General features: G+C 37.8%; 1 protein-coding gene across 4 annotated transcripts in view; it reads left to right on the top strand.

Annotated features, from left to right (window-relative positions):
• LOC146001738 (uncharacterized) overlaps positions 1 to 27,587 on the top strand; it is an 85,396-nt gene that overhangs the window by 15,270 nt on the left and 42,539 nt on the right. For 3 of the 4 annotated variants that reach the window (XM_083139437.1, XM_083139438.1, XM_083139439.1), the window contains exon 2: positions 20,487 to 20,926. In XM_083139437.1, the coding sequence (XP_082995563.1) occupies positions 20,517 to 20,926 (410 nt within the window). In that variant the 5' untranslated portion in view covers positions 20,487 to 20,516. Of the gene's footprint in view, positions 1 to 20,486; positions 20,927 to 24,314; positions 24,402 to 27,587 lie in introns of those variants that run through there. The other variant, XM_083139440.1, reaches the window with a different exon arrangement.

Genomic DNA, 27,587 nt, shown 5'->3' with positions numbered 1-27,587 from the left:
CATTATATATATCTCACCCTTTTATTAAAGTGGACAGAAACATGCCTAGGTTCGAAATTTATGAAGGTAAATAGTTTTCCTTTGAGCTTAATTCTGAAGTTTACACGCAAGGGATGTTTTCGAAATGGTGACAGGCTTGTAAATATTCGAGAGACAAATATATGGCTGCACAGATGGATAGAGAAAAGGCTTGGTGTAAGAATGTCTGAAAATATGGTGCGACTCGAATTGGAAGAGAGAGACCCCCCCCTAGAATGGAGGGTGTGGAGCCATCTAAGATGGAAGAAAATCACTAGATTTAGACAGTGCAAAGAGAAAAAGACAAAGTGATACCTTTACGTACTCATGCCGGTTAAATTTTGACATGCCTGGCAACGCTGACGTCCAGGCACGCATTTCGTTGAGGAGACCTAGCTCTATTGTTACATCTTTTTCAGCATTCTAGACTGGCTGCTGCATTCTGTCCCTTTGCCATGAAAGTCGCATGGTGGTAAATTCACGTAACTGTGACAGCACCATGCTGTGCGAAGGAAGTGGTCAAAAATAGGGGTGGCGTCCCTGAGATTTCTCACGACCCATGCTAACTTTCGAAAATAAGGGTGAAAAAAAAAACAAAAAAAAAAACAACTTGGGGTGGACGCTGGGAAAAGTCCATCACACTATCAAAGCCTGGAATCCTCTGTAACTTGTTTATTCTGTAATTGTTTACATTCGTACTTACTTATTCTGCATTGGGAAAGATTGTTTAACAAGGGATTTAACTTTTTTTAACGAAATTAGTATCTATTGTCGACATATTGCATAATTATTGTTCATTCTTTTCTCGCTTCCTGAATAAGCAAAATGGCAGGCAAATCTTGACTAGCGTTGTGTTTCAAATGGCAAAGCAGTGTTTCAACATTATTAACAGAAAAATTCCCGCATAGCCACAAAAACCATTCCCTCATAAACCCCAAAAACCATTCACGCATAGCCCCAAAAACCATTCAGAATAGTATGACCATCCACAAATAGCCCCAAAAACCATTCCCGCATAGCCCCAAAACCATTCACGCATATCCCCAAAAAACATTCTGGATCGTATAACTATCCACAAATAGCCCCAACAACTTTTAACAATAGCCCCACGCATCATCACGGTAAGGTTAGGTTAGGCTGCTTTAGGTTGGGCAATATTGTTGACTTGTAGGTAAAAATTAGAAGGTGTACTTGAAAACGATACATTACGGAGACAGGATGTTCTCGTCGGTTTGGAATGCAGACCTTACAAATTCCATTACTTGCCTCATCCATGGAAAGGTACCAGCCTGACAGACGGATATGAATCAACAGGTATTGGAATTTGTATAGCGAAGCAACCGATCTGAGAAGATCGGAAGGAAATTTCGAGATCAGTTTTGGATATGATTTGAATGAGTCAACATCTTGGAAGAAAGAGCGCAGGTATGTATCTGGAGGACGGAGGCGTCACTCCGAACTTATAAAGGTCTGAGCCTATTTACACAACCTCTTGCTAGTCCCTTTTCTTCACCCTATACTTAGATCCCGGTAATTAAATACTAAAATAACAAATAAGGGAAGGAGGAAACATGGTTGGACGCACCGCTCTTTTTTGTAACTTTTAGTTCCTTATAGGAGATATGTGCTTCAGAACGTGGGTTAGGAATGCTAAGGACAAATGAACACAAATTAGACTTATCTTTAACGAGGATTCAACAGCTGGCGGAACAAAGGGTTCCGGTTTCACCGTCTCGTCCAGTCACCAGGGCAAGGTTGTGATACATACACAGCAGTTTTCCACCAACACTGCACATTCCACGGACTGTGTTGCCATTATTCCTTCCACTGTTGTCAACAATACTGAAGTCATGGCATTGAACATACCAAATTTTATTCAACCTGAAAAGTTTTCAGGGGCAAGTTGATCAATTTTTCACAACTTTTGAAAATATGGTGGATGCATTAACTTGGACTCCTGCAAAAAGAAAATGTTTCTTGTCTTTATTCTTCATTGGAACCGCTTTAGATTTAATAACGGGAATAAAATCTCAACCAGATTATGCAAATAAGGAGTATCAAACGCTAAAAACAGAAATTACCAACACTTTTAGGGACATTGGTCAACCTCTCCTGGTTGAGAATTTTTAAAGGAACAAGTCCAACAAATTCAGGAAACCTCGCAAGCTTACATCTTGCGTAAGCATGCCTTGATCCAGAAATATCTCCCCCAAGCATCAATGGAGCATGTAATTTATTACATAGTGAGGGGACTACATACGCAGTACCTTCAAGTATCTTCCGACAAGAATTTGAATTCAGTGGATGAACTTCTACAGTTCATCAACAACTTACAGAGTAAGCAAACCCTTTTGGAAGAGCAAGCATACAGAGAAACTAGGGAATTAGCGGAGCTTAAATATACCCAAGGTCTAGTTGCATCAACAAATCAGATAGGATTGCAAAACATAGTAACCCAACCTCCCATAAAAGAACCTCAAACTAGCTCAAATAATCAACAGGAAATAAACAGTCAACTGGAAACAGAAAAAAACTTTGTAACAAAAGATCAATTAAAAGATTTGGAAATTAAAATGAATGAACTCCAAGTTAATCATTTTCAGAATAGTGCACAAACGTTCAGAAATAGATCACAGCCTACTAGAACTAATAATAGATTTCCTGCATGCCAAAGATATAATGGTAGGAATAGTTCACATTCCCAAAGAAGTAACAATTTTTATAGATCAAATAATTCAAACAATGGTTACCAACGTGGGAACAGGGGACGTTCAAATTACCATAGAGGAGGTTATAGGTCATTCCAGAGACAACACCCTCAACAAGCTCAGAGATGGCAACCCTGCCAAAACTGTTGCCCTCAATGTGAACAAAATACAGCCCAGCAATATAATCAACAAGTATATTACAATCAGACAGGTTCATCGGAACAACAATCACCTAATGCCTCTTTAAACTATTGAAACCCTATGAACGTGGGAACGGTCGTCAGGGGAAAAGTTTGCATACAGTTCCCATAATTAAACAGAATAATCTTAGTTTTCTAAAAGCAACAGTTAATAGGAAACCTTGTAAAGTACTTGTAGACATAGGTGCAAATTGTAGTATAATAAATGACAACTTGGTTCCAACAAATGCAAAAAGAATAAACATAAATTCAACCATAGCAGGAATAAGTTCAAATTCCATAACTGTCAGACAAATTGCCTTCATACGATTCTGAATCGGTGGGAAATTTTACTGTCACCCGTTCAGAATAGCTAATACAAAATTCCAGTATGCAATTTTGGGCACAGATTTTTTAAATCTACATAAAGCAAATATATCGTTAGGAGATAATACGATCTCATTGCAAGGGTATTCACCAAAATGGCAATTTTCTAGTGACGAAAGCAAAGTACAAACCATTCCTGATCAAATATTTCAAATGTTAGATTTAAATCAAAGTTCAACATTTGTAACACAACATAAAATAATATTAAAACCGAAATCCTCAAGTTATGTAAAACTACGGCTAGAAAACATCCAGATTGGGAATAAATATAACTCATTTGAACCGAATAAAGAATTGTTGGACTCAGATGTTTTAGCACCTTATGCATTAGTTAATGAAGAAGAACTCCACATTTTGCTAACAAACACAAAAAATCATCTGTTAGTAATACAGAAAAACTGCAATTGGTTCAGCAGGAAGTAACCAAATAATTTCTGAAATTTATGACACTAACGTCAATGCGAATGCAAATAGTGGTCATAAAGTACATCATTCATTCGAGCAAGGTGACGAAAATTTAGACCAGGAAACCTTAAAATGACTCACTAAACATAGGAAATTTTATGACGTTCAACAAATTGGTATAAATCCAGAACTAACAGAGGACCAAAAGCTCAAAATTCAAAATTAAATTTACAATTATGCAGATATCATGCATTGGAATCTTGAGTGCTTTTTTAAAACAAACGCAATGGAAGCACACATAGATGTTGCTGAATGTTTTCCTCCATTTGCTAGGCAAATTCCCATACCCATAAATTTAAGGGAAAAAATGAAAAATGAAATAACAAGACTTCAAGAACAACAGATCATTGAACCTTGTGAAAACTCACCATTTCGTCATAGCATATTCTTAGTGAAGAAACCAAATGGAACCTACAGACATTGATATACACCCAGTTTATCCATGCGACCGCAACGCAGCGACTGTCACACGACAGATCCACCTTCTCCCTTCAGCGTGGAGCGCTGACTCGCAGTTGTTTCTTCACACGACATATTCCATTTCAACTCAGAGAAATGTCTCCTCTCTGTACGATACGCAATGGACAACCAAAAATACCCCATATTCATCTTCCAAAATATAAAACAGTGGAAATTCCTTCATTCAATTCATATTTCTATCATGAAGAAACCCCGCTAATATTTTTGTACGTTTGGAATCTATTACTTACTTTCACCCTCTTATACGTTTTAAATGTCCACAAGAGACTTTTCTCATTATGTTGCATACCTCGAAATAATGCACTGCCCTTCGAAATTGCGTCTCATACAGCGACAGCAATATCTTTAATAAGTGTAGGGACTATCTTATTTTTATTAATTACGGCATGTTTTGTTCATAAAATTAAATTCTGTTTTTGTTGTCGTCCCCTTGCACAACAAACAACAAGTTGACAAAAACCTACCCCACAAGCTCGCAGTATAAATGTTACAAATGAAGAACAAATAATTCCTGTAAGAATAGCACAAAATAGACATATCAGACCATCAACGGCACCACTCCCTATTCCTTCTTCTTCCAAAGCACTGGCTAAACAATCTTGTATCGATATTGCATCACATCACTTTGACAGTATCTGTTAAGGCACATCACCACCGACTTGCACTTAGCCAATGGATTAGACACCCTGTCCAGCAGGCAGACAGTGAACTTCTAAAGCTGCCCTACATTTGGCTGAGTACATGTCGACTGGTGTATGTCCAATCTCTACTACATTCCTATCCTTATTTTATCTATCTCTTTCCTTTCAATGGCTCAGACCACTCTCTAACACGTACCTACAAAACCAGAGCATCATCGAAGATCGACAGAGGAAAACTCGAGGACCAATGCCGCCAAATTGTCTTCCACCTTCTACAGAATACAACTCCAGATTTAAATCCAATTTCGGAGCAACCCCTCCCCCTCCAGATTTTGATGGACGATGGACTTGCCGTATTGGAGAATAGAAAGATGAAAGCCAAGTCAAGAAGAATGTTCCCGGAGGCTACACTTTGTTTGGACAGGACAAAGAAGGAACAGCATTGATTGAATACGTGTCTATTACATTCAAATTGATGCTGCTAAGACAAGACAATGCATCCAAGAAGAACCTTCTGTCCAAGTTGCGGAAGTTGGAGAAGAAGTGTAAGAGGTTTCTCACCAAGGACAACATGTGATTCTTCCACTGTGATCTGATTCCCAGCAGGCCCAATTAGTGGCATTACATGTTCCAAATGCCAATTCACCAGAGCATCCCACTGCTCAGGATGTCATTAATCATTACAAGTTGCAACAAGATGTGAAAATGAAGAAGTTCGAAGAACTGGAAATGCCAACGTTCACCACTTCAATCCCTATGGAAGTCCCAATTGACTAAATGAAGTATGGGAACTAGGTTCATCTCAATTGTGCTACGAAGTCAGATACATTTCTATGCATGGACAAACGTGAACAGTTCAGAACCTGGGGAATCGAAATGATACTGATCTGCAATCATTGCGTGAATTATTTTAGAAGAAACTGGTAATTTCAAGATAAAACAAAGTGATTAAGTGAAAATATACACAATGATACAAAATAATGTCGTATTGAACCCTTAAGGTTTGAACACAATGTGTTTATTCAGTGAATATTCTGTAAGTGATTACACAGTGAAATGATGGCATGCAGTGTAAACTATGCCTTATCAAAAGTGAATATTATTTCATTCAGATTTGTAAATAATTATAAATTTTGGTTCAAGGATTTGACTATTTGGGTATTATATAGTGTATATTGAATCATGATTTACGTTTTCGTTGTCGATGCAAAGAACACCAGTGATAACGTAATATTAAAATAATCAATTTAAGGACATAACATCGTAAAAAGAAAGCTATTGTGCTGGTAATGGTTATGGTTATGTATTATAATGAGCTATACTGCGGTGGCTCAGTCGGTAACGCGTCTGACTACCACGCAAAAGGTCCCGGGTTCGATCCCCGGCCGGTTCAAATCCGGGAACTTTTCTAACGATGGAAGCGGCCCCGGCGCCCACCCAGCGTCGAATAACATGGGTACCTGGGGGAAACCCTGGGGGGTAAAGGCGGTCAGGGGCGTGATGCTGATCACATCACCCCCACTCACGACCGGATCAAGAAAGTGTGGGGCGTCACCCCCACACCCCCTATACGCCTTCATGGCGTGGTGCTATGCACAGGGGAGCACTTTGCCTTTACCTTTTATACTAATTTCATATTTATATGTTTAGTTAATCAACTTACTGCTCTTTGGTTCTTAATGGGTATTTAGTTGTTTATGCATTATTTATGCATTTTAATAAGTATTATGGATCGGTACTGGTAAAATTTTTCTGCTTACCAGGCTTGATAGTTTCTTGATGTACTACTATATTGTTTCAAAGGAATTTCTGACATGTATGAACCAATAAATGATACACTCAGGCAAGCTACCATTGGAGATGACAGGGGGGTATGTTGACTTGTAGGTAAAAATTAGAAGGTGTACTTGAAAACGAAACATTACGGAGACAGGATGTTCTCGTCGGTTTGGAATGCAGACCTTACAAATTCCATTACTTGCCTCATCCGTGGAAAGGTACCAGCCTGACAGACGGATATGAATCAACAGGTATTGGAATTTGTATAGCGAAGCAACCGATCTGGGAAGATCGGAAGGAAATTTCGAGATCAGTTTTGGATATGATTTGAGTGAGTCAACATCGTGGAAGAAAGAGCGCAGGTATGTACGTGGAGGATGGAGGCGTCACTCCAAACTTATAAAGGTCTGAGCCTATTTACACAACCTCTTGCTTGTCCCTTTTCTTCACCCTATACTTAGATCCCGGTAATTAAATACTAAAATAACAAATAAGGGAAGGAGGAAACAATATAGTGAAAAAACTGTGTGTTTGAAAACACTTACTGGGGATTACATCATCAGATGCTCGCAACATCCGGTTCAAGTACATGGATGGAAATGCAAGCGACAGCTTTCGTGCATCGGACGGACGTTATTATAGAAAAAAACATGAATTAGCAGCCAAATACATTGAAAAATGCGAGAATACTTTCATGACATTTCAATAAAATGTACTCAATTCTCCTTTGTAATGTTTTATACTTGGAAAAATGTATTGTAAAAATTGATCGTCACAGGTGAAACTATGTGGCTTGCTCACATACGGAAGTGACTGATATCTAAAGTGTTACCACATTTCAAAATTATAAGCTACGTTCATTCAATGTTTTATCTAAATATTTCAGACCCTTAATTTTTTGTGTGGCCGCGGTGGCTCAGTCGGTAACGCGTCTGACTACCATGCTCAAGGTCCCGGGTTCGATCCCCGGCCGGTTCAAATCCGGGAACTTTTCTAACGGTGGAAGCGGCCCCGGTGCCTACCCAGCGTCGAATAACATGGGTACCTGGGGGAAACCCTGGGGGGTAAAGGCGGTCAGGGGCGTGATGCTGATCACATCACCCCCACTCACGACCGGATCAAGAAAGTGTGAGGCGTTACCCCCACACCCCCTATACGCCTTCATGGCGTGGTGCTATGCACAGGGGAACACTTTACCTTTACCTTTTTTACCTTAATTTTTTGTTTCGTATTATTTCTTGTTAAAAAGTCTATTTCTAGCATGATTTGAGAAAAATATCCTGAAAAAAACCACTGTGACGTGTACCACATTAATTATTTTGAGTATTATAAGCTTGGCTAAGCTTTACTTTACAAGTTTTCTCGAACTGTTGACAATTCTAGAATCTCACAATTATTTAAAGCAATAATTTACAACATTTTCTGAAAAAAAATAAAACATTTTGAGTGGGTTTTTCTGAAAAAAAAAACCGTGGGTAAAACTGGGCTGGGCACACCTGGGCCAACCCTGGTTGAGGTCTTCACTGTAACTCTGGCAAGGGGCCCATACAAGGTGCTACAATCCAGAGCAGATGGACCAGGGTTTTTTAAGAGGTCTTACTCCTTTTAGTTCTTCCGCCTCCTCAGCCGTTGAGATGACCACCATCTTCTTCCACCTTTAGAACCGTTGACCAGACCAATAGAATAGGGTAAGAATATTAGGATAGGATATATAGGTACGATGGGATGTTGCAGAATGTCTTAGTCTGGCTTCTCTTCTCAGACCTGTCCAGCATGGGTGACCCTGCTGGTAGAAAAATCTACCACTGGCATAGCTCTCATCCTCAACAAGGTATGCAAACCCCTCCACCTGCACAGTCAGTGCTACTTTAATGCAGCGTTCCCTGGAGGGGTCTAAAGGGGACTTGGGGACAGCAAACAGTGGTTGGCTTACACCAAATGCTACATTCTTCTAACAGTCTAGCCACCAAAAGTGGACTAAACTCAAAAAGAGACGTTCCTCGTCGTCCAAAAGAAGGGGAAACCCTGTTTTTCTAAAGCCCAACTGGGACAATCCATGTCAAGTGGTCCAATCCTTGTTCGACAATTTTTAAAAAATCTATTTGTTTCTGTGCAGTTACTTTACCATGTTGTTAGTTGAAAACAGTCATTATTTTAATTTTAGTGGCTGTAAGTTTCGAGTGGCAGCCATATTTGTTTTCAAAGATCCACCATTTGGTGGTGTCATAAAGGGTTACCGAATCTGAAATATCTCAGCCCCTGATTATCCTATTGATGTGGAACAAAAACCAAAATGATCAGCAAAATGTAAGCTACAAGACTGTGTATTAGCCATTGTTATATATGAATTATGAAAGGGTGAAATTTACATTTGAAAAAGTAGGTTATTGACGCTAAATGTTCCGATTTTAGCAGATAATATTTGCAAGAAGAGAAATGGTCAGGAAGTTGAGCTTTACTGGATAAAAAGCTCTGATATAGATGTGCTCATTCACCCCAAGTTTCAACACTTAGACATGCCCCCCCCTTTTTTTCTAGAAATGATTAAAAAGTGCATCTTTCACAGGTAGATATCTCTGGTGGGGGACCTGATAAAAATATACAATCTCTCCCCATAACAGTTCGGTATGAATATATTATGTATAAAAAAATAGGATTTTCAGATTTCATTATAAGCACCTTTAATATTAACACAAAGTTATACCTACAAATAAGCATATGCAGAAATATGGATAAATGAGAGTTTACTGTATATACATCATAAATCAATTGACAGTGGACGAATAACTCACAAAGGGGTTTATCAAAGCATACAAGAACAACACTGGCTTACTTATTACCACTTAAACAGTGTTTTCCACAAAAAAGTTGCGTGATTTCATCACGCAACTGAGGAGTGATAGTGTGACACCGACCAGTTGCAGTTGTAAGCTCAATGGGTGTAAGCTTCCTTAAAATGTTCTTCAAAGGCACCCATGTCTTGTCGTCTCTTGAAATTTGGAATGAAGTTCGTGGTCCTTGTGGCTCGTAAAAATTAACTTTGAAGTCATCATTTTCGATGCTGACTTCTTCAACAATTCCAATATGCCAGTTTGCATCATAAATACACGCAACTATGTCACCTGTTTGGAGGTGACATAATTGTTTTTGTTATTTCCTTCACAACAAATAGTCTTGTGAAGCATGTAGCACATAATGATTTTCCAGGAATCAGATCTACAACATAATTTTTTTCTTTAGTAGGTGTGCACTTGTAATTTCTGAAAGTCCTTTAGTTATGACTTTTTTGTGGATTTTTTGAGGGTCGCAACACGATTGACCAAAAAGATGATGATACTTTCGAGAAAACTTCACTTGATGGTAGTTGCATATGTTTCCAATGCCACTGCTTGTTCTCAATGTCAGATGATTCCTATTTTCTTCACTAAAGTCACCAAGTGCCTTAATGCTTCTTGATACTGGCCCATACACATCTTTATGACATTCTTCACCACTTAATTTACTTACATAACATTCCATTTTGTCACTAACTGGATGTAACGATACACAGAACTGCAGAAACACAACCTTCCTCTTGAGCTGCAAGCATCTGAACGAGGCTCCAGTGGTGAATTCCCATGAGATGCATGTCTGAACATGATTGTGAATGTTGGAACGAGCAACCTGCTTACTGCTGTCATGTATATCTATTCTATTTACCTCATATAAGTTTTTCTTGTATGCTTTGATAAACCCCTTTGTGAGTTATTCGTCCACTGTCAATTGATTTATGATGTATATATACAGTGAACTTTCATTTTTCCATACTTCTGCATATGCTTATTTGTAGGTATAACTTTGTGTTAATATTGAAGGTACTTATAATGAAATCTGAAAATCCTAATTTTTGGTACATAATATATTCATACCGAACTGTTATTGGGAGGGATTATATATTTTTATCAGATTCCCCACCAGAGATATCTACTTGTGAAAGGTGCACTTTTCAATCATTTCTAGAAAAAAAGGGGGGCATAACTAATGGTTGAAACTTGGTGAATGAGCTTTTTATCCAGTAAAGCTCAACTTCCTGACCATTTCCCTTCTTGCAAATATTATCTGCTAAAATCGGGACATTTAGCATCAATGACCTACTTTTTCAAACGTAAATTTCACCCTTTCATAATTCATATATAACAAAGGCTAATACACAGTCTTGTAGCTTACAGTTTGCTGATCATTTTGGTTTTTGTTCCACATCGATAGGATAATTAGGGGCTGAGATATTTCAGATTTGGTAACCCCTTACGACACTGCCAAATGGCTGATCTTTGAAAACAAATATGGCTGCCACTCGAAACCTACAGCCACTAAAATTAAAATAATGACTTTTTTCAACTAACAACATGGTAAAGTAACTGCACAGAAACAAATAGATTTTTTAAAAATTGTCGAGCAACGATTTTCTCATATCCTGGACCACTTGACATGGATTGTCCCAACTGGTCTTTTTTATAGTTGGGGTAAACGTCTGTGGATGTGTCCCCCGTAGCATTGGAAATTTCCACCGCAACAGTTTTTTGAAAGACAGCTAGCTCCCCCAACCAGTGAGCTAAAATACAGGGGAATCTAATATCCAGTAAAAATCACAATTCATAAAGTACATACACTTACAGATGGGGGACAAAATAATACGAACACCTGTGAATGTAGAGAAAATCTTTATTAATAGGGGGTTGGACCACCCTGTGACTGAAGTACACTTTGTATGCGACGTGGGATGGACGCATAGAGGTCACACACAATGTTTAAGGGAATATGGAGCCATTCTTCCTCCAGAGCAGTCTCCAATTTCGAAAGTGTGGCTGGAGGCGGACTTCGAGCATGAAGTTTGGACTCCAAATATCCCCACAAATGTTCTATAATGTTCAGGTCAGGAGACTGTGGGGGCCATTCAAGATGTCCTACTTCATCGTCATGTTCTTCAAACCATGTTTGGACAGACCCAGCAGTGTGGATAGGAGCCTTGTCGTCTTGAAAAAGCGGTCGGTCCCCAGGAAATAAAGTCTGGACAAAAGGATGGAGATGATCCCCCAGAATGCTGCGATAGTGACTGGCATTGATCTTCCCATGCAGAAAAACAAGTGGTCCCACACCATGCCAAGATATCGGGCCCCATACCATAATGGACCCACCTCCATGCTTCACAGTCGGCAAGAGGCAGTCAGGATGAAATGCATCTCGAGGCGTTCTCCACACATAAACGCGCCCCGTGGTCTGAAATAACGTGAATGTTGATTCATCAGACCAGATGACTTCTTGCCACTGCTGTGGGGACCAACTTCTGTGAGCTCTGCACCATTGGCGTCGCTTGACAGCATTACGTGATGTCACCAATGGCTTACGAAATGCCACTCGGCCATGAATGTTTGCAGCATGGAGTTCCCTTTTGACAGTTTTGGTTGAAATGGGGTCCTGGAGATGCCTGTTCATTTCAGATGTTATCTCGGATAACGATTGCTTGTGCTTTCGGGCCACTATACGCTTCAACACCCTCCTATCCCGAGCAGCAAGCTTTGTCTTTCGTCCACTGTTGTGTTTTGAAGACGCCATCTTACCTTGTGTTGTGTACGCTGTCATAACGGCTGATACTGTGATCCTTGCACACCCAACAAGCTTTGAGGTTTCAGTCATCGTGGCTCCAGCTGAACGTGCTCCAACAATCATGCCTCTTTGGAACTCTGTCAGGTCTGACATTGCAGTGTCTGTTGAGAGCGTATGATAGACGAATGCACCACCAATGACTGCTGTTGGCAAACTAATACCTTCCCCTTCACAGCCACTAGGTGGCAGACTTCAGTGCCAGGTGGTGCTGCTGTACTGCCCGTGTGAAATGTGGCATACTTTTTCACAGGTGTTCGTATTATTGTGTCCCCTATCTGTACATGCAATAATAACATAAAAGTACATTCATGGAAACATTTTACTTAACCCTACACCTTGTAGCTGGCCAGCAATTAATTAATATAATAACACAAAACCAGTAATGGTCAATCCGACCATTACAACGTCGATTCTTGGACTCCAATTTCCTTTAAGGACAAGATATAACCTCCTCAGCAAAGTTTGGCTGCTCTTCTTTTAATCTCTGAACCATCAGTCACCGTAGCTGAATTTCCAGGTATTTCTTCAGGATTAACATTTTTCTGCAAGTACTGTATGTTGCTAAAGGAGCTTTGTTTTATCCTTCACAACAGACTCTCTGGAGTTGTTAAATACCACAATAAAGGTTCTAAGAGAAGGTCCATTTGAAGATTCTGATTCTGTGCTGTCACAATAATTTGACCAAATGGTGCTTTGTTGGATAATTGACTTGCCTACTGCCTTGTTGTTGGATATATTAGAGATGGTTTCTGTCATATCCATTGGACCATGGATCTTCTTAATGGTTGGATTATTCGCGAATCTCTCAATTTTAGAGTACACTGTGCAAAACAATTAGGGGATCAAAAAAGGAATAGAATAAAAATCACGTACAACCGATGTTTATGGAACCGAAATAACATTAGAAGAGCAGATACAGTAGAGTATGCATTAGTACAAGTAAGAGAAAGACCCTATATTCACTTAGCCCATTTTTCACATGATGTGCATCACTATAGAGCAATGTGTGTAGCAACAGAACAGCTCAGAAACGGACATGTTCACAGCAATAAGTTGCCCCTAGTTTGTTGTGTGATCTCCTCAAATGGCCAACACCGCTGCACACCTGTGTGACATGGACTTAGGGCAATCTTCAGTTCTAGAAGAGTTTAGGGAGGTTCCAGCCTAGCTGCTGGATTTAAGTACAGTAGCCATTTTGATCACTCCATACGCTCCATTCCCTCGTCCTTTGGCATGCTGTGTACTAACAGAACTCTGTGAGGACGAGTGTTATTGTCTGCGAAAAGAAATTGATCAACAATTGCATGTGTGCACGACATGACAACAGGTCTGAGGATCTTGTCCCTATATCTAAGAGCTGTCAGACTGCCACTTTGGATGATGTGGAGGTCCGTACGTCCCATAATTCTGATTCCAACCCACACCATCAGTCAACCACCTCCATTTTGGAATGTTTCTTGCACAAAAGCAGAGTTATTGCATGTTTCACATTTCCTCCAGTTTAGGGCACATCGATTGTCAGGCATAAGCCCTTCTTTTCTCTCTTTCTCTTCAATGATCCGTAGACTGTTCCACGACTCACTGGAGAACAGCACTCTACTCCATTTGGTCTGACCCAAATTACGATGTTCCTTAGCCAAATTTCTACAGGCTGTACTGTGCTGTGAGGTTCATGGAATACACACCATGAGCCTATTTGCACAGCTTGCGTTTTTCCTATGGCTCTCCACGCCAATGATTCAGATAAATCGCGCTGGCGAGACATTGTGCCATTCGTACACATTCCTTCATGAATGCTTACACTGTAAACAGACTGCTACTGTCATTCTCACAGCAACACACTTAAGTTGTTAACTCAGGTAACTTGGCATTAATGATGCGCAAATAGCCAACGGGATCAAGTAGTGGTGTTAAATCCCATCCATTTTGTTAATGAAATTATTAAAATATTGACATTTTTATTGGTATAATTATTAAATCATAATTATTATCATCATAATTATTAATATATGTCAGAATTACTGTAATTGTTATTTCTAATAGTAAAAGTGACAATATTAAATTTTATCGAACACTTTCCATTTACATCAAAGTGTCTTGGGAATGGAGTGATAACATATCGAAGGCAAAGAGTTATGACATGTTATCACACATTTTCCTTCTCTAGACAAACCTGAACCAAATCCTAACCTAACCAAAAACTCGTATGAGAACCCATCCCCCCTGAGTGGTACCAAGAACTTGCCTGGCTCAAGGCCTAAATCAGATTTAGATACCATGTCGTATCATTATTAAAATACTGTAATTGTATCTATTTTGAGGAACAAGATATAAGTAATAAAGGTTATTTCTGTCTTAAATTCTTAAATTAATGAAGCAAAAAGTTTGAGTCTGAAGTTTTATGTGGATTAGCATCCACTTCCCATATAAATTTTACTTTCTGGTTAACTTTTTTTTCTTTCTGTTCTCCATATCTGACCAGTAGCAACTGAAAATATTTACTGAAGGAACCACTGTTCTGTTTTCATTATTTTGGAATTTTTTTAATGATATCTATCGGTATCTTTTTACCACATTTTCATTTCATAATTAAGTACAAAAGAAAATGCATCTCATGTTCTGAACAACTGCGGCAAATCTTTCTGTTGCGGACTGGCAACTATGCTCACTTTACGCGGGATTGAAGAGTCTGTGGATATCCGGGTAGAATGGCGGTCTCGAGGTGAAAACGTCATAGAAATTTGTACAATTTTGTATCTTACCGTTTTGGCAGTAATAAATAGTTGTTATTGTTAATATATGCGTCGTCGTATCTGCAAAATCCTAGAAACGGAACTACAGTGGTAGCAGCCTCGTGGTTAGCAGAATGGCAGACGTGAGTAAGATAGAATTACTGAACAATGGCAACTATCATGTCTGGGCACTAAAGGTAAGTGCAGTGCTGCGAAGTAAGGGATTGTACAAGGACGCAATATTGAATGATGAACCAACAGAAGAAAAAGCTAGAATTGTTTGGGAAAAGAAAAATGACGAAGCTTTTGGTGTCATAGTTGTTACTTTATCGCCCGACCAGGCTGGACTGTTCATTAACGAGACATGTGCAAAAACAGTGTGGGATGAACTTAAACGCATTCACACGGGAAACACACAGGACAAAATAATAGATATAGGTGTGGAAATGAAGAATATAAAAATGGGTGAGAAGGAAAGTGTTGACGAATATGTTTTGAGAGCACGAAACATAATGTCAAAAAGTGCTGCATTGGGTCAACCAATTACGACACGAGAAGTAGTGTATCATATTGTACGGGGTGTTCATCAAAAGTATGAAAACGTCGCAGCAGTATTACGAGCACAAAGGGGTGCGACAATTGAAGAAGTGCAAGATACCTTAAAAGAAGAAGAGGTTAGGTTGCATAAAATGGACTACAATGAAAAATCCGAACAGGCATACAAGGCACGGGATAAGAAGTATTGGAAGAATAAAGAAGCTGTGCGAAGATGCTGGACGTGTGGAAAAGTAGGACATTTATCGAAAGAATGTTGGCACAATAAAGAAGGTGGGAAAGCTCAAGCTAGGAGACCTTCTACGTCTACCTCTGCATCTACATCTTCGAAAACACCGAAGGGAAAAATGAAACAGACGGGATTCACATGCAAAGACAACATGGAAGCTGCTTACAGTGTATACGACATGCAGGAAGACAGAAGAGAAGTGCAGGTATGGTGTATAGATTCTGGTTGTACATCTCACATGACAAATAAAGAAGACTGGCTGATAAATAGAAGAGAAGTGCAAAGTGAAGTGCAACTTGCGGAGGAAGGAAAATCGATGGAGGCCAAAGTGCAAGGTGACATTAAGGTATCAACAGTCACAAATGATGGCCAACTTCACGATGTGTGTATTTATGATGTATTATATGTACCTGATTTGCGTTTGAATTTATTGTCAGTTAGAGGTTTGGTGAATCATGATAATGAAGTGTTGTTTTCCAAAAGTAGTGCAAGGATAATTGATAAAAATGGCATGTTAGTGGCAGAAGCACAGGAAAAGAATCGTATGTACACGTTACAAACGTATGTAAGATCAGATGTAAGTCATTGTAAGGATGCATGCTTAAGTATGGAAACTAATGTAAACAATGAAAAATACATGTGGCACAGAAGATTAGGTCACTTGAATGAAAAATATTTATATAAAATGAAGGACAGTGATATGGTAAGAGATTTAGATTTTAAGCAAACTTCAGAAAAATTAGAATTGTGTGATGCATGTACAAAAGGAAAAATTGTACAACTTCCTTTTAAACAAAGCAATGATGTATGTGAGAAACCACTAGATTTGATACACATGGATTTATGTGGACCTGTAGAAAAAGAGTCATTGGGGGGTGCTAAATACATGTATGTTATTGTAGATACTTACAGTAGAAGGGTGTTTGTATACTTTCTCAAAACTAAAGATGAAGCTTTTGATTACTTTGTAAAATTTAAAAGCCAATATGAAAAGGAAGCTAACAATTGTATAAAAAGTGTAAGGCCAGACAATGGTACTGAGTTTGTTAACAGTAAATTTCAAGAGTTGTTTAACAAAGAAGGTATTGATCACCAGTTAACTGTTCCATACAGTCCACAAAGTAATGGCATTGCAGAGAGGGCAAACAGGTCACTACTAGATATGGGAAGAACAATGTTAATTGATGCAAGGTTACCCATAGAATTTTGGGCTGAAGCGGTTGCAACGGCAGCGTACATCAAAAATTGTATCCCTACCAAGGATGGTGTCTCAAAAACTGCAATGGAAAGATGGACGGGAAGGAAGCCTACAGTAAAACATATGAAAGTATATGGATGTGTGGCATACAGATACATTCCGAAGAAGTGTAGAAGCAAATTTCAACCAAAGGGAGAAAAGGAAATATTTGTTGGGTATTCCAGAAAAAGGAAAGCATACAGGCTGTACAACCCCAAAACAAAACAAATACATGAAGCTAGAAGCGTTGTGTTCGATGAAAGAAACTGTGGAGGCTTACTGATGAATTGTAATTTGGAAGAGCAACTAGAATTCAACAACTTGAAGTATAAACATGATGAAGACAGGGAAAGTAAGCAATATGACAACAGCAATGTCCATTTGCATGAATCGAAGGTAGAAGAAAGAGGACCGGACATATTTCTTGACTTAACACCTGAAGATCTACCAGAAGAAATACAAACAGATGAGTTAACCATAGAAGACAGTGGAGCCAAAAGAAGTGGACGGAAGAAACGAGAAACAAACGAAGTGTTAAAAACAAGACACAAAGAAAATTTGAAAAGAAATGAAGATCAACTTAAAAGTCTAGGTGTGAAAAGATCTGAGAGGATAAAAGCAAGAGAACAAACAACTTTTGCACAAGATATCGTACCACAAACCTTCGATGAAGCTATGAGTTCAGCGTACAGTGAAAATTTTAAGATTGCAATGAACGAAGAGATGCAAGCATTGGAATCACATAATGTTTGGACATTAGTTCCCAGAGAGGAGAACATGAAGGTTGTAAGAAGCAAATGGGTATTTAGTACAAAGGAGAACATGGATGGGACAATATACAAAAGAAAAGCAAGATTGGTGGCAGTTGGTTGCGGACAGAGAGAAGGTCTTGATTATGAGAGTTCGTTTTCACCAGTAATAAGAATGGAATCAGTACGTGTATTGTTAACTGTGGGAGCACATTACAAAATGAAAGTAAAACTCTATGATGTCAAAACTGCATATTTATATGGTAATTTAAGGGAAGAAATATACATGGAACAACCAGAAGGGTTCATGGAAGATAGGCATAAAAACAAAGTTTGTAAATTACAAAGAAGTTTGTATGGGTTACCACAATCAGGTCTTTGTTGGAATGAAAAACTGAACGAAGTTCTCACCAAAATAGGTTTCAGAAGATTGGAAAGTGATCCTTGTATCTATAAACTTACAGGACAAGAAATTTTGTACATAGGAGTATATGTTGATGACTTTTTGGTAGTAGGTCCAAATAATGAAAGCATAGATAAGATAATGCAAATAATTCAGAAATATTTTGTAATTCAAGAGAATAATAGCTTAAGTTCATTTTTAGGTATGGATATAATTGTAACTGAAGAAGGTTATCAGTTGTCACAAAAGGGTTATATTTCAAAAATATTAAAGAAGTATGAACTTCATGATTGTAATCCAGTGAAAACACCAGGTGATTTGAACTAAGATTTGCATAATTTTGAAGAGTCAAAACCAGTTGATAAAACAAAGTACTTACAAATGTTAGGCTCACTTATGTATTTATCTGTAGGGTCAAGACCAGATATAGCTTTTTGTGTGAGTCAATTGTCAAGGTATAGTAAAGATCCAAGGGAAATACATCTAGCAGCAGTAAAAAGAGTATATAGATATTTGAAAGGTACGTGCAATTATGCATTAAATTTTTCAAGTGAAGGTGGTAAACTTGAATTATGCACGGATGCAAGTTGGAGTACAGCAGTAGAAGCAAAATCTCGTACTGGCTATCTTGTCAAGGTTGGAACCTCAGTCATCAGCTGGAAAAGCAAATTACAGAATTTGGTTGCTTTGTCTACTTGTGAGGCAGAATTGATTGCATTATGTGAAGGTTTGTGTGATATAAAATGGGTCATAAGTTTAATATCAGAATTAGATGTTGGAAATTTTGTAAATAGACCAGTGATTGTTAAAACTGATAGTAAATCAGCAATTGATTGGATCTCAAGTAACAATGTAAAGGCAAGAACTAAACATATAAATAGAAAATATAATTTTGTAAAACTGGATGTAGCAAATGGGAATGTGTATCTTCAACATGTAAATTCAGAAAATCTAGAAGCTGATATACTAACTAAAAATGTGACTAAATCAAAAATGGAGAAAATATGTAAGGGCATATACATGTAAAATAATTTAGTATTAGCTAGTGTACGTGTAAAAGTAGAAATACTATTGTTAGCGCGTAATGTTCGCAAAGGGGGGAATGTTGCGGACTGGCAACTATGCTCACTTTACGCGGGATTGAAGAGTCTGTGGATATCCGGGTAGAATGGTGGTCTCGAGGTGAAGACGTCATAGAAATTTGTACAATTTTGTATCTTACCGTTTTGGCAGTAATAAATAGTTGTTATTGTTAATATATGCGTCGTTGTATCTGTAAGATCCTAGAAACGGAACTACACTTTCTCCTCTGATTTCATGCTGCCTCTCCTTGCCTTCTCTGTGACACCATCCTGCTGCACTAAAACTCGAGACCGATCGCCACCATGCCCACCTATCCTGTTTTGTATATCAAAGTGTCCTTGTATTTTTGTAATTACAAGAAATGTATAATTGGTTACATTGTTGTAACTTGGTTACGTACAAACTGTACTCGTATTTTATGAAAAATAGTACGTACAACACCGAATTACATATAGGGGTGAGTCCATACTACTTTGAACCGATACCGGCACTTTAAAATTTCTATCTATAAAGTTGTTCAAAATATTAATCAGTAATAGTGCGTAAAATGTTCTTATCAAATTATATTCATCAATTTTCTTTAGAATATTAAAAAATTACATCAGAATATGAAAATACATGTTATGTTATCACAAAATCTAGTGTTCATGCAACATTGCTGCAAATTTTTAAAGGAAGTTTGAATATTGAATAATTTCCACACTAATTAAACTCCAGAAAGTGCTGAGCAGCATCTTTTCCAGAACCTGTAAAAGACCAATATGCAGGAAAAGTATCGGCTGGTATCGGTAAATGAATTCCAACTGATGCTTTCTGATACCGATACCACTAGTATCAGCTGATACCGATACAATGGCATCAGTATCGGCTCAGCCGTAGTTACGTACAAATAAGTTTTTTAACACTGCTGGACAAAAAAACCAGACACTTGCATTTTTTTGGATAATGCATAAATTCTGATTTGAAGGGTAACTAAATTATTGGAAATATATTCAACAGAAAACAAACTTTGAGGATGTTCTATATACATTAAGCTGTCCGTTTTTTTTTTGTTTCTTTTTTTCGGTCCAGCAGTATATTTAAAAGAGACTTATGCAGAACTGAGTTACGTATAAAGCAGTCTCAACTGTGTAGATATATTCTAATTTTTCTGCAATTGCATGACAATCTGATGTTCATGTGTAAAATGTCTTTGCAGATTTTGAGTGCCTCACCCTCATCAACGCATATGGAGTCTGATGATCAACCTTCGTTCTCGCAAGTAAAGGTAGAGCCTGGCATCATGAGTTGCTCAGTGGAGAGTGTACCCGAGCCTCTTCTTTATGAAGAAGAAAACAATTTGGAGCCAGCATCATCATCGTCAGTCATTAAATCTGAGCCCGAGGAGGGACAAGTGAAAACGGAACAGCAAGAGGATGTTAGTGGCAGCACCATTCACATATACTTGAACTCTTATACTGGGACGAGCGAGTTTTTAGAGGAGGATAGTAAATATTTTGATACAAGTGATAACATTGCACACTCCAGTGCTGTTGAATTAAAAAATACTGAGAGGGACAGTGTTAAAGTAGAACCTGAAGATGTGAAAATGAGTGAAGTAACAATTGAAGATGAAGGCCCAGCTTCAGGGACAGAAAGGTGAGTGCATGAAGTATTTTCAAATGAATGAAAATGAGAACCCAGGGTGTCTACTCACCAGCAATTCCTTGAATTTTGTGTGAATTATTGGTGCGGGAATTGTGCATGAATTTTTCTCCATAGACGTGAACTATTGAAGCTTTTACTATTCCAAATCCCATTAAATTTATACATATTTATAAATGCTCTGGGGCAACTTTTTCATAGTTTAGCTTTTATTTTTGTCGAGGAATGAAGAGAAAGGTGTGGGAAAATAAAACAGAATTCAATCTGTTTGGTTGTTTCGAATTCTGTCTTAAACAGAAACAATCCATTTACTTTGTTACTGTTTTGCTTCATTTTACTTCGCTTTTTGTGCCACTTCTGGCTAATTTGCTAAGATGGGGATGAGTGATGATATGATGAAATTGATGAATCGACACTCACAAACATCCATGCCCAGGCTGGGATTTGAACCCGGGACCCCTATCATCGTAGCTTGATGTGTAAACCACTCTGCCACAGGGTGCTGCTCTTTGTTGCTGTTCTTTGCAAGACAATCTATCTGACAGATGGAAAATTATTGCAAGATAAGATATCTTGAGGTTGATTAGGTAAATTTCAGTTTGAAATTCTTATACAATTAACATTTTTTCATAGATTAGTATATTCCATAACATATATGACTTTTTTTGTAAGTGGATTTAGAGTCTGAGTATGTGAATTGGCAAATGTAAACTCCACACCTTAAATTAAATATTAGGATACTGTTTAATTCAATTGAATTGGAATTTTTTGACACATTGTAATCACACAGAACCTTTATATTGTTAACAACTAAAGGTTAAAAGATTAAAAATCAGTAACTTACTTGTGTGAGCATGAGATTTGTCGAACTACGTTTCAAAGGTTATATGAGGATTTAGGTCAAAAGGTATAGGAAAATACACTTTCCTCAACCAACTCTTTCTCGACGAGGCACCATGTCAGGTGTCTGAAAACATCGTCTCAACCTGAAGAAGGAGGTAGTATAACCTTCGAAACGTAGTTCGACAAATCTCATGCTCACACAAGTAAGTTACTGATTTTTAATCTTTTAACCTTTAGTTGATATTCAATTGTGAGCAATTAGCACATTACCAGTATATAAAACATATTGTTAACGTGTCTGTGTGTGTATGCATGTGGGTGTGATAATAGGTAAGGTTGAAATAATGAAAACATCTGCTTGTAACCGTGACTTTTTGGGAAGTTTGCCTTGAAATCTGGGAATGAATTTTATCATGATCCTAGAGTTGGCCACCCTGATACCACATACTGGATGGCCACAATTAAAGTTACCATAGTCAGAGCCTTCTGGAGTATGTTCGAAGCAACGGATTGCACTGAAACTTGGTATAGAGCCAGTGGAGACCATGGGGAAGGAAATATAGATGGAAAAAAAGTAGTTCAAATTTCAATATGCTCCCTTTCAATGTGAATAACCAACCCTTTGGAAGCACAAGGCAGTGTGATCAATAGACAGACGAAGTGTTTTCCTGGATGATGATCGCTGTGCTCCAAATTTCAGTGCCACATTTTGATCTGGTGGTGAAAATTTGAACTACTTTTCTTCTCATCAGCATTCACTTCACCATTGTCTCCATAGCTTCTATACCAAGTTTCAGCGTAATCCATTACTTTGAACAAGCTCCAGAGAGCTTGAGTAGAACAACTTTAATTGTGACCATATTTTCTCCCCTTGAATACTCTATTTACTCATGTATAATGCACACTTTTTCCAAAACTTTTGCCTCCAATAACTGTGGGCGAATTATGCCAAATAATTCAGCCAACATGAAACCATGCATCCCGGGTTCGATACCTGGTGGAGGCACATAGTGGTTCGGATCCCACTTTAAACTGTAGGTCCAGTCCCGATTAGCCTTACTGTGGACTTAAAACACCAAATCAAACAAACAAACAATGACACCATATGTTCATTGCATGTAACATGTATATAGCAATAGGTGCAAGTACAAATTACCAGATTGGATTTCTTCAGTAATAATAATTGAAATTAAACTACAAAAGTGAAATAGACATTTCTCATAATTTTTTAAAATTGTTATGGAATGTTTTGCGACACTGAGAAAAGTGGCGTCATTCTGTCAGAAATCGAGCATTCACCTCTTGTCACACGGGATGTGTATCAGTAGCATTTGTCGGGTGAGAAATAATAGACACTAACTTCGTAAGGGCATAATTTTGATCTTGCTTTCTTCTACTACAGAATAAACAAGGTGGCAACAGAAGTGAATGCTTTGAGATGCTAAACACAGTGGAGGGAGAGGGGGGAGGTGGCGTGGGTTGGTGAATCATCATGTACACAAGACAGTATTCTTCTCTTGGTCCACATATCTACAGGTGACTCAATGAATATGATGTCATTTGCTCTTCTTCACCATGCAACAGTTTTACGACCTACAACTAAGAGAGCCATTTCTTTAAACCTGAATTGTACTCTGGCATTATATACGAGCTATAATTGTTTGTTGCTTTTCCCCATCAAAAACCAGAGTGCACATTATTCATGCAAGTGCATTATACATGTGTAAATATGGTATTTAATTGCTTTCAAAATTGCTTATTACATATGAGTAGATACATGGATTTTCTGAAAGTCACATTTAAACAATGAAATGTGTATTTCAAGCACCTTCCCTCCCATCTTCAGAAAAAATTCATGGAAGTCTGGCAAGAAGTAGGGTGATGCTAGTGACCATTCACAAGAAAGTAGAAACTGTTGCAAGGTTGGGCATAATGTTTAGAATATTTAGCAGAGAATTGAGCAGCTTTTGGCATTAAACTTTTGCTACAATTAGTCAGGTCTTAATTCTTACAAGGAGGAACCGAAAAAAAACCGAAATCGTTTTCTGGGTGGCAGGCCCATTGTAGTATATGTTTCTGCCGCTAGATGCCTCTCGCATCACTCTGCTGACAGGAGTTGTCGAGTGAAGTTGTGGTGCCATGTAGTAATTTTTTTTTGTTAAGTGCCTCTCGCTTGTTTATCGATCTTTGTGATGGCTGAAAAGTTTGAACAGTGTGCAGCTGTGAAATTCTGCTTTGTGTTGGGGAAATCAGCATGGGAGACAGTTGTAATGCGTGAAACAGCTTACAAGAAAGCTGTTCTGGGGAACATGCAAGTTTATGAGTGGTTTTCCCATTTCAGGGATATTGAATTGTCACTTGAAGACTAACCTTGCTCAGAGTGACATGTCAAGACAATGCTGATTACTTTTTTTTATGCAAATGGCATTGTTCACTCAGAGTTAGTTCCAAATGGTCAAATGTTATCCAGGCGTTTTACATACAAATTCTGAAACTTTTGCATGACATGGTGAGATAAAAATTCCATGATTTATTGCAGAGTGGGGAGTGGTGGCATCACCACGACAACATGCCAGGGCACAAAGACTTGAGTCTGGAACATTTTTTAACCAAAAGCAGCATGACCAAGCTTATACACCCACCATATTCACCCAATCTCACTGTGGGCAACTTCTTTTTATTCTCTCTAATGAAATAAGTGTTCAAAGGAAAAAGTTTTATGGACGTGGAAGAGGTGAAGAAAATAAAAAGATGGAGACATTAAAGAGTAAGACATTTGCAAGAGTGTCAGGACTCTTTGGAAAAGTTGAAAACACATTTAGACCAGTGCGTTGCATCAAATGGGAAGTACTTTGAAGGAGATTAAATTTGTAACACCTGATAATAAATTCACAATTTTTTATTAGGTACAAAATTTTGTTTTTGTTTGGGTCACCCCTCGTAAATGATCCTTATTGAAACATAAGCATGAAGAAATGCAAAACTTGTTAAACATACCTGAATTAACTATCTGGTAAATTTAGAAGAAAATAAGTATTTGCTCTTGTTCTGTTTGTGTATCCTATCATTGAAATTTGTGTTACATGACCCTGAAGACAGGATCATGTGCAGGATTGATTCATTTGATTTGGTTTAGTTGACTTTGCTTTTCTGCTACTTTTGGCTAATTGTTAAGATGAGGATGAGCGATGATGAAATTGACGAAGGGACAACAAAGAACAACCTGGGACACCTGCATCGTAGAGCACTGAGCTGACCACTCTGCCATAGAGAGTAGGAATTGCAAAAGCATGGTCCAATTATGTAGGTAAAGACAGTTTTATATGTTACAGTTGTTCAAAAAATAGAACAATTTTATACATAATTAAAAGTAAAATTGTTCTATAATGTAATATTCCTTATGGTGTCAAATCAGTTTATTTTCCATAACATGTAATGGATCATGTGCCAAATTTGTGAAGAGTAGTGGCATATGTAGTATTTTCCACTTAAGGTGAATTGATTTGATAAAATTATTACAAGAGGTGGAGCAGTTTTCCATATGATATTCCATATACATTTCTACTCAATTTTAAGTTAGTAGCATTACAAATAATTTCAATGAAACATTCACAAACAAATTTTTGCATCAACACATGCGAACTGTAATCTCACCAATGGGATGAAAGCAATTTTTTGCTATTCAGTAAAAAAATACATATTTGAATACATAATCAAAATGTTGATATGAGACCTAATGAAACTGAAACAAGAACCTTTGAGACTTATTACATATAAATTTTGAGAAGATGATAGCTCAGATATACTGAATCAAAAACTAAGTGTGCACCCTTACCTCATTGTACTCTAGTCAGTTTGCCCATGGCGATGGTCTGGTGATGAATACCAGAGACTAACCATGTCAGCAAGAAGTGGAGGCAATCATCATTGCTGAAACCAAAGAAATTCTGTACTGCTGTGTGTGCCTGCAAAATAATACTGACACTCTTCTTGAACTGTAAAGGTCCAATCCTGGAAAATTATATGAACAGAGAATGCAGTGTTAAGAGTGAGGCATATTGTGATCTGCCCGAGAACCACTTGAGAACTGCAATCAGGTCAAAATGTTGTGGTTTGCTCAGCTCTTGTGCTCTCGCAGAAGAGCAATGCAAGGCCGCATACAGCTCAGGCAACAGAACAAAAAACCACGGAACTTCGTGTGAACTGTATACCACATCCTGCATATTTATTGTACCTAGTACCGAGTGATTATCATGAATTGGGCCTCCTGAAGGAGGTATTAGATGGCATGCAGTTCTGCACTAATGATGAGGTGAAAGATCTTGTGCATGAATGGTTATGCAGTTAGAAGAATGTTTTTCTCGTAAAATCTGGTCATTTGTGAAACCCCTGACACACTTGCATTGAACATGGTAGAGACTATGTTGAAAAGTGATAAAGTGTTTTCAATTGGATTGTACATATTCTGTCAATAAAAAAATAGGGTTATTTTTTTAGGTGCTTGATGTTCACTCGCTGTGTTTTACACATTGAAACAAAATGCCCACAATGTAATTACAGCATCTGGATTAATGTCAACATTTTTTCCTTCCTGAAGACATGTATGATGCAAGAGAAAAGTGAATTAAATTTGTGATTGACAATTTGCCTGGTAATATTTGTGCATTTTACAATATACTACTGGAACAGTGGACAAAGGCATTGTGGAGAGAATTCAAGCACCAACACCAACTGACCCCAGCACTAGTAGCTTGCAGCTCTTTTCAGTGAGACACATCTAGTGGTCAAAGTTGCATACTATGCTGAAGATAAATGACTGTGTTCATTCTATTATCAGTAATAATATTTGCATTTTAACGAGAGAAAAAAATTGCTGACTAGTAATTTTCACACACACACAAAATATATTCTTAGGCTATGCTATAAAACCATTGACCGTTTTGTTCCTGAGAATTGTAACTCTTAGTTTTGTTTATGGTATCCACAAATTGCAGTCCCATTCCTTATGGGTAATTACAATTGGGAATACTTGAATTACAAGCTGTGTCTAGGTTTTTCTACAAAATTGTATCCTACAATTTTACATTGAGGAAAAAGCTTAACCTCATACAGAAAACTCCAGTCCTGAATGTACAATATGTTAATACTAGAGCCACATATTTGTGAATAATAAAAGTATCAAGTACTGTATATAAAGTGACATTTTGGTGTTAAAATGGTGATTATAACCTAAATTTGAATAAAATAAAACTGTACTTATTACTAGTGCTGAGTCGATACCACTTTTAACCAATACTCTCACTGATACTCATCAATACTGATGTCAATACTTGTAAAATTTGAGTTTAAAATATCAAAGGCTAGTTACCGAGTCATACATCACATTCCTGTAATGCCTTCCAAATTATTCTCATGTAGCATTAAAAACACACTAAAATGTCTTGTGATATTTGGTAATTTTTTTGTGACCTTCTCTGTAGACCCAGAGGATGCAAAACAGAGATTTTTGAAATGTTGCAAGACTTTTTAAAGTGTTAGAGTTACACCAAAGAAATCGCTGGATTGTCTCTCTTCAATTTTGTTTATTCTTGTTATTTCGGTTAACCTGAAAAGCGAGAAAATGATGTAAAAATATATGTAAATACAGTTATTAAAATAATGCTCATCTGGCCTACTCTCTACTTGCTATGCTCATCATTCTCTTATCATTTGCAATAAAAACAAGTTGCTTCCATATCGGCCAATACCAACAGTCACATAAGAAACTTCCACAAGAAGAAAATGTTGAATCACAATCCTTCCTCCCCACTTG

The sequence above is a fragment of the Lepisma saccharinum genome, chromosome 17 (assembly GCF_977018435.1).
Source record: "Lepisma saccharinum chromosome 17, izLepSacc3.1, whole genome shotgun sequence".
NCBI classification, from domain to species: domain Eukaryota; kingdom Metazoa; phylum Arthropoda; class Insecta; order Zygentoma; family Lepismatidae; genus Lepisma; species Lepisma saccharinum.
The sequence above is the reverse complement of the archived record's forward strand: the minus strand, read 5'-3'. Positions and strand labels throughout refer to the sequence as shown.